Genomic DNA, 9,060 nt, shown 5'->3' with positions numbered 1-9,060 from the left:
GGCAGGGCCACCCAAGACGGACAGGTCATAGCAGAGAGCTCTGACAAAAGGTGATCCACTGGAGAAGGAAATGGCAACCCACTCCAGTATCTTTGCCATGAAAACCCCATGGACAGTACCAACAGGCAAAGAGATATGACACTGGAAGATGAGCCTCTCACGTTGAAAGGTGTCCAATGTGCTACCTGGGAAGAGCAGAGGGCTAGTACTAGTAGCGCCAGGAAGAATGAAGTGACTGGGTCAAAGCTGAAAGGACACTCAGTTGCAGATGTATCTGGTGGTGAAAGGAGAGTCTGATGCTGTAAAGATCTATACTCCATAGGAACCTGGAATGTAAGATCCATGAATCAGGGCAAGCTGGATGTGGTCAAACAAGAGATGACAAGACTCAACATCGACATCTTAGGAATCAGTGAACTAAAATGGACAGGAATGGGTGGATTTAATTCAGATGACCATCAGGTATACTACTGCGGGCAAGAATCCCTCAGAAGAAATGGAGTAGCCTTCATAGTCAATAAAAGAGTAGGAAAAGCAGTACTGGGAAACAACCTCCAAAATGACAGAATGATCTCAGTTCGAATCCAAGGAAAACCATTCAACATCACATTAGTCCAAGTCTATGCTCCAACCACTGGTGCTGAAGAGGCTGAAGTTGACCAGTTCTATGAAGGCCAACACACCTTCTAGAATTAACACTCAAAAATGATGTCCTTATCATCATGGGGGATTGGAATGCTAAAGTAGGAAGCCAAAAGATAACTGGAATAACAGGCAAGTTTGGCCATGGGGTACAAAATGAAGCAGGGCTGTCGTGCCTAATGACTTGGGGGAGGCGTTAGCACACAAAAGAGGGCCAGAAGCCCCCAGCAAGGATCAGGCTTTAGCGCAGGGAGATTTATACTTGGTGCCCACGCACAAACAGCCCCCCCCCCACGCCACATGAGTCTCAAGTGTTTGAGATTGTTCCCGGAAATCAGGAAGGGGAGCCGGTTGTCATGGAATGTGACCAACTCAGGCAGAGACTTTGACGCTTAGACCAATTAGAACAGAGAAGGAGAGAAAGACGTTTGTCCAACCCCCATGGAGAGGGACGTATGAGGACCACGTGGCAAATCTCAGAGAGGTCAGAAAGGAGGGGGCAACTGTGTTGCTTGGAGCTCTCTGAGGTAGCTCCTACACTATCTGTCATAAACATAAATCTTGCAGTCATTTGGAATAAAGGTCTTTAGTTTTTATTGCCTGCGTCTGTGTGAGTAATTGGGGACGTGAGTTACGACCCCACAACAAGGGCACAGGCTGGTAGAATTTTGTCAAGAGAATACAATGGTCATAGCAAACACTCTTTTCCAACAATCCAAGAGATGATTCTACACATGAACATCACCAGACGGTCAACACAGAAATCAGACTGAATATGTGCTCTGCAGCTGAAGATGGAAAAGCTCTATACAGTCAGTAAAAACAAGACCAGGAGCTGACTGTGGCTCAGATCATGAGCTTCTGCTTGCAAAATTTAAGTTTAAATTGAAGAAAGTAGGGAAAAGCACTAGGCCACTCAGGTATGGCCTAAATCATACCTGAGACATCACCCTGCCAACAAAAGTGCGTATAGTCAAGGCTATGGTTTTCCCAGTTGCAATGTATGGCTGCGAAAGTTGGACCAGGAAGGCTGAGTGTCAAAGAATTGACGCCTTTGAATTGTGGTGCTGGAGAAGACTCCTGTGAATCCCTTGGACTGCAAGGCAATCAATCCAGTCAGTCCTAGAGGAGATCAACCCTGACTGCTCTTTAGAAGGCCAGATACTGAAGATGAAATTCAAATACTTTGGCCATCTAATGAGAAGGAAGGACTCACTGAAGAAGAGCCTAATGCTGGGAACAATTGAAGGCAAAAGAAGAAGGGGGCGGCAGAGAATGAGGTGGCTAGGTGGAGTCACTGAAGCAGTGTGAGCTTAGGTGGATTCCGGGGGATGGTGGAGGACAGGAAGGCCTGGAGGAATGTTGTCCATGGGGTTGCAATGAGTTGGACATGACTTCGCGACTAACAACAACAAAGTGCCTATTCCAGTAAATAATAAACTATTCCATTTATCTGCAGCATTAATTATATTTTAATTTCTCATATTTATATGCATATACTCCTTTAAACTCTCTGTTTCTACGACATCAATCACTTGGCAAAGTCCTATGAAAGTATATGGGGAACATGTGCACCAAGACACAAAAATGTTTGAGTAGAACATAAGTCATGACACTGCAGCACATGGGAAGTGCTCACCCAGCACTGATGCTCTCATGTGTAGTTGGCATCTAGGGCAAATTTCAGGAGAACAGCCTCATGCATCCAATGAAGGAGGGCTGGGCCTTCAAGAACTTATGCCAAAAGGAGCAAGCAAACTAACACAGGTTAATACAGACTTCAGAAACCTGGTGCCTTCCTGAAGTGTTGAACTGCAATGCTCATGCCTGGAAGATGCTGGGGGTTGTAGTCCAGATAAGATGGAGGTTCTGTTGGTGGGTGATTCGAGCTCCTGGGTAGGTGACTTGGGCCTTGCCCTGGACGGGGTTGCACTCCCTCTAAAGGACAAGCTTGGGAGTGCTCCTCGACCTGGAGCTGTCCTTGGAAGCTCAAATGACAGCGGTGGCGAGGAGCGTTTTCCTTCAGCTTTGGCTAATCTATCAGCTGCATCCCTACCTGGAGGAAGATTGCCTAGCAACAGTAACACATGCATTGGTTACTTCCCGGCTGGATTTCTTTACATGGGGCTGCCCTTGAAGACAGTCCAGATACTTCAGATGGTGCAAAACAGAGCTGCCAGGTTGCTGTTGGGAGACTGGGCGTTATTTTCATATAACCCCAGTCCTCTACCAGCTCCACTGGCTTCCCATTGAAGTCCAGGCTCAATTCAAGGTGTTGGTTATTACCTATAAAGCCCTAAATGGCTTGGGACCAGGATACCTAAAGGAACGCCTTCTTCCCTATTTGCCCTCCCGCCCCCTTAGATCAGCAACAGAAGCCCTCCTCTAGGAACCCTCTTTGAAAGACGTTAGGAGACAGAGTACCCGGAAGAGGGCCTTCTCTGAGGTGGCACCCCAACTATGGAATGTGCTCCCCAGAGAGATCCACCTGGCACTGTCATTATGTTTTTCAGTGCCAGGTTAAGACCTTTTTATTTAATCAATATTTTAATATGTTTTAATATTGAATTTGATTATTGTATTTTATTTACTTGCAGCCAGAGTGGGTCGTCAATTTATTTATGCTGTAAGCCATCCAGAGACATAAGTAATTGGACGGTATACAAATTTTATGAATAAATAAATAGTACAACATATCTGGCATTAACCAAAAACAACAGCTTCTCTTGTCATATTGGAGAACAATAGGCATGTTATATATGCTCAGAACATCACACACAGATTTCCATGTACAGCAATGCTCTACTGTTTGCAGCCTCCTAACTTTGGTTGGTTAAGTCAGAAAAGAGCAATGTATCCTCTGCACTTCTGCATGAAATGGGCTGAAAGTATCTACTCTTTTTCCTTGTTAGGAATGCATCCCTTCCCAGTTGCCTAGCAACATTTGTCAAGCAGGTAGCCAACCAGGTAAGTTGTTATTGACAAATCTTGGACAAATGTGAACTCTGAAAAGCTCAAAGCCCCTCTTTCAGTGCTGCACATCACTCAGAGAATTAATTGGTGATAGCATTTGGAAGAGATGTCTTATTTTTAAAAGGATGCTTTGCATCAGCTTTCCTCAGCTACTGCTTCCTCCGTCCCTATAGAACCATGCTGGATAGAATTGATACTCCATCTAAAATGTTTGGAGGACTTCAGGTTGGATTTACAGAAATTCTCAAAGAACAAATTTCTCAAAATCAGTTAGCTATGACACTTAGAACCCCTATGTTTTGAGGTGCTGTCTCTGATTAATAGATATTTGCGGGTGGAGGTGGAAAGCTTGAACAACAACAACAAAAAATAGCATTGGCTGACCCCACGGTGCAATTTCCTAAGGACATGTGCTTGGCTGCTGCTGGAGGCCAAGAACTGGAAAGGATGGACTTTTGGCTTGTGCTACTGAGATGTATTAGTACATCTGGTTTAAAAAGGGTAGGCAAGTTGTGACCTTGCAGGTGTTTTTGGCCTGCAACTTTCACCAGCCCTAGCCAAGCAGAGCTGATGTGAAGAGGGGGGCATAATGGAAGTACTAAGCCCAGACATTTGGCAGGCTACATGTTCTTCGGACCCATCTAAGGAAATACAATACTATGACCATGTCAAAGCAAAGCTTTGCAGCTGTTCCTCACCTCCCAAGTGGCACTCAAGTCGGTTTCATGGTATAGCCATTTCCCATTTTCATCCCTAGGATAAATGACTGCTCCAGGCTGGAAAAATGAAAGGTGTTATGGAGGATTTTGAAAGAGAGCCATAATGTACCAATATTCTCTTCTCACACCTTGGGGAAATAAAATCTGGGGTTTGCGGGAAGTCAGAAAGTGGTGTGCAGAAGCGGGTGCTGAAAGCAGGGGCAGAAGGTACAAGTAATAAATGCGATAAAACAAACAAACAAAACTCTGATTATTTTCTCACATAAGCATTGCTTTGTCTCAAATTATCTACAAGCTGACTTTTAATACATTAAAGCAATGAATACCTTGCTTTTCTGAGCGCCTGCCACAGAGCCCAGAGGCCACCTTACCCCTACTGTCCGAGAACAGCTCAGGGCAGGGGCAGGAGGGAGAAGACCGTGTTTTGGGGCTGATAATTCTCTGCCTGAGGGCTGGGGCCCAGTTAGTCTTTCACTGTTCATGGAACTCACCCTGGGGGTTAGATGGCGCCTTTTGCATTGCCAACAAAGAGGAAATGGGGAGAACAGCAACAGCTATTTGCATAACTACATAGAATATTATCTGTTTGTAGAAGCTGTGGAGTAACACCAAATAATTACAGCATTGTATGTGGCTCCAAACCAAAAAAACCCCCAACAACCCACAAATACACACGCACATTTTCCAAAATGCATTGGGTGACAGTAAGAGGTCTATGGGCACTCTCTTTCACTCTCTCACATTTTGAGGAAGAAACTCTATGTTTCTTCACGTTTTTTTCACTGATTCTTTCGGGGGATTTCAAATGGAATGGAACAATTTCTACAGTTGCTCCAAATAACATCTTGATAAATCATGAAAACAACTCTGCATTTTTGAAACATAATTGCTGTCAAGATACTGTAACAGTACTGGGTTAATCAATTAAAAAAAGAAATATTAGGTACAAATTCAATGCATCTTTTGTCCTGGGGTATTTGAGAGACTGAAGGTCTGAGGCTCAGCAAAGAAGCAGGCATGTTTAAACCAAATGAAGGATTCAGCCAAAGATTGTGTGCCATATTAAACAACACCTCTTTAGATACGATGATACTTCCTATTAATAGAGCTTCAGAGACAAATGAAGAATTGCAACCAGCAATCACAAAAGTACAAGACGTACTAACATGAGTTACAATTCCTCCTTTTCTTCAAAGCTTGTCAGTCTAGATAAGAAGAGGAAACAATCGCATGACAAACTGAAGAAGCCCCCCCCCACAAAAAAATGCTTTACAGACAAAGAAGCTGTTAGCTTCAAAGGGGGAAATGCAGAAGAAGGCCAGATGAAAGAAAAAGCCTCAGGTTAACCTGAAGGGGTTTTTGCTACCTTTGGTAACCATTATTCCATGCATCTCAAAGTATTGCAGGGAATGGGAGAAAGACAAAATGAATAGGAGGCAAGGTATGGAAGAGAAAAGAAGTAAAGAAGGTCCTAAGTAATAAAAGAAGCAGAGAACCAGCTGTACAGTACTTACATATATGTTACATATCTTCATGTATTAGTTCATAACAAGACATACTAAGGTTGTTAAAATAATTATGCATAAATTTCAACATAGGTAGCCCAAATATTCATATTTTTCTCCACTTATCAAGTAAGTCTAAATACATAATTCAAACACTGCAAGTTTCATTTACTGTTCTGCCCAAAGATAGTGGAAGTATGGTGAATGGAGGAAAGGCAAGGAGTCTGGTGTGAGTAGAGGAATACGTTCAGGGCATTAGAAAGACTGTAAGAGCGCAGAAGAAAAATCTATGAGTAAATTGACTGGGAGAACAGGTGAAAAATAGTAGCTTCTATGGTGAGCTAGCTATCCCTTGTTCAAGACCAAGGCAGAAAATATTGCTTTCTCAAAGTACATAGAGAAACCAAATTTGCTTCCATTTGATGCCTTATTACAAAAACTTCCAAAACAGGACAGTAGAGAAAATGGAACAGCGATAATAGCAGCTAAATCACATGAGCATCATCATCATCAAATAACTACTTCAAGAGGACTAAATCAGATTAGGTAGATTAAAGAAGATTCTCCACTGGCACCCATGCATGATCAGCTGTGGCACCAAGTGAGTGTCTTTGGACGTATGTTCTAGTGGTAGGGCTCTGGAGCTAGAAAAGCCCTTTCCCTCACTCACTGCCCATCTGATTCCTGATAGCTGGGTGCCTGGCGAAGGCTCTCAGGTGATGGTGGCGCTGGCCCATCATGTTCTTGTGGTAGTCCTTGGATACCCATGCCCAAGCCTCATGGAGTATAGGTGGACACCTGATCCCCTACTGACAGTTTGTACTATACTCACATAATACCTGAACAGTAGCCATTGCTGGCTAGAGCTTATGACACTTGCATTGCAAAATATCTGAAATGTGCCTGGTTGCCTAACCCCTACAGCTGAGATAGGCCTTGGCTGTGTAGAGTTAGGCACAGTTAAAAAAAATTTTTTTTTTGAACCAGCTGTTCGCTTTCCTACCCCTAACCCTAAAAAAAGTTTTAATTTTAGCAACCAAGGAGATTTGACCAGGGTCCATATTATAATTTAAGGAGATGTTCTCATATACTAATTTGTTTGGTCGTTCCACAGGTGAGAAAGGAAGCGCAAGCAAAATATTGTAAGCAAATGTGTATTTAAATAATTTTGGTTATATGACTTTGACTATTACTGTTACTCATTACAGCAACAGCAGCAACAAATAACATCAGGGAACTCGTAACAGCAAGCAGTAAGTGGCTGATTAAGGGAGCAATCCTTTGGTCCCTGGGAGGACATCTCAGTTCATAGGATATTTCAATTTCACCTCCCAAAGCTGTAGATCCTGCTGCAACTTTGGGAGGGGAGTTCCTGATCCAGTTTCTCTCCCCCTCCTTGCACAGCTACTGTGCAAAGAACCACAACACCTGCCTTCTGAGGTTGTAAAAGTTACTTTGGATCACCTGGTGGAGGTCCCACAGGGAACGTTCCACTGGGTGGGGCAGGGTGAGCAGAGGGTCCGCAGAACCCTTTGACCTCATTCCTGGAAGCATATCCCCTCCAGATATTCTCCGAGGTCTATCTAGACATTTTTCAGAGGATAAAGAAGCAAAAATTGCCTCCTTTTCTCTTCTTACTCAGTTGGAAGCACCCTGGCAGGGTGCAGGAATCTCGAAAGCCTCCACAATCAGAAGCTTCCATTTCGCAGGGGGAATCCTGATACAGTCACACCTAAAGAAGTCCTTTTGGGGAGCGGGGGGCGCATGGCAGGGTGTGCCTGCAAAGCATTGTTGTTTAGGGGCAGCCTCCTCTCTCATGCCAATCCTGCTGGCCCATCCAGACTGCTGGCCACTGATTCACCCCTGTGAACGTGTGGTTTGCAGCTAGAGATTTTGTTCAAATAGTGATCACCTACACACCTGTTTATGAGGAAGCACCGAAGGAGAACGTGTTCATGTGAATCAGTAGTTCTGTCCTGTAGATTTGCTCTTAGTGTTCATAGCTCATCTTTAAGCACACTAGGAGGAGCTCTAACACAACTCATCTCTTTACCTTAAAAGCCATTGGCAACTCAATAATGTAAAGATCAACGTAGTCCAGCTGCAAGATCTTTAGCGTGTTCTCCAGTGTCGGGCGCACCAGTTCTGGTGGGTGACATGTGTTCCATAACTACGGAAAAAAAGGAAGAATAAAGAGATAAATTGGGAAACAACCGATTTTTGTCAGAACACTTGAAGACTAACACCTGAAAGGAAAAACACGATATTTTCACAGCATGTTGACAAAGGTTAAATAGCGACAGTCACACTTACTAGAATAAAATGCTAGAATAATTTAAAAGTACTAGAACACTAGAATAAGAAAAGAATCATGTATTTCAGGTTTACAAAAGAAGAACAATACTTTTTAGAGGGCCTGATGTCTCTGAAGAGTTCTCCATAAACAATTATGATAATTGAAAAAGTGTCTGTCCATTCCACCTGCTTCCTGAGGAGTAATAACAACCCGCAAATAGAAATGTTTTTGTTGTTGATTAAAGCAGCCTTAAGAAGAGTGGAAGTGCTACCTGGGATCAGCCTGCAAGCCCAGCTATGCCAGCGTTCTGTTCATGCAGTGGCTGTCCAGCTGCCAGCAGAAAACTCCTAAGCAGAAAAAGAGTGCATCAGCACCCACCTGGCTGTGCCCCTCAGCCACTGGTGCACACGGGCATACAGGAAATTGCATCTAGCCATCATGACTAGTAATTATTATTACTATTATTATTATTATTATTATTATTATTATTATTATTATTATTAGAACATTTCTATGCCACCCCTTGCCGAAGCCTCGGGGCGGCTTACAACACAATCAATGATGGAGGAGCCTTCTCCTCCATAAGTTTGTCCAGTCCCCTTTGAAAGCCATCTCTGTTGATGGTCATCACTGCGTCTTGTAGAAAATTCCACCATTTAATTATGTACTGTCCTTCCTTTCATCGGTCCTGAATCTCCCACCAGTCAGTTTCACGAGATGACTCCAGACTGCCACTTTCATCAAGCTGTCCACCACAACCTCCAACGACATGGTCCAGTAACATCTGAAGACCTACATTTCTACACCCTTGTCATATCATATGACCCAATTTCACCTGTTGCAGGGATATTGATTGCACCTTTTAAAATGTCATTAGTGCTCTCATTCTCTCTCTCTCTCTCTCTCTCTCTCTCTCTCTCTCTCT

General features: G+C 43.5%; 1 protein-coding gene across 1 annotated transcript in view; it reads right to left on the bottom strand.

The window, feature by feature from the left end:
• Window positions 1-9,060, bottom strand: part of AKR1D1 (aldo-keto reductase family 1 member D1) — a 51,874-nt gene that overhangs the window by 12,865 nt on the left and 29,949 nt on the right. Inside the window, exons 3-4 of the mRNA XM_044441142.1 lie at window positions 7,893-8,009; window positions 4,314-4,391 (exon numbers count right to left, since the gene is read on the bottom strand). Of these exons, the coding sequence (XP_044297077.1) occupies window positions 4,314-4,391; window positions 7,893-8,009 (195 nt within the window). The remainder of the gene's footprint in view (window positions 1-4,313; window positions 4,392-7,892; window positions 8,010-9,060) is intronic.

The sequence above is a fragment of the Varanus komodoensis genome, unplaced genomic scaffold (assembly GCF_004798865.1).
Source record: "Varanus komodoensis strain SLA01 unplaced genomic scaffold, ASM479886v1 scaffold39, whole genome shotgun sequence".
NCBI lineage: Eukaryota > Metazoa > Chordata > Lepidosauria > Squamata > Varanidae > Varanus > Varanus komodoensis.
This window is presented reverse-complemented; position numbering and strand designations above follow the sequence as displayed.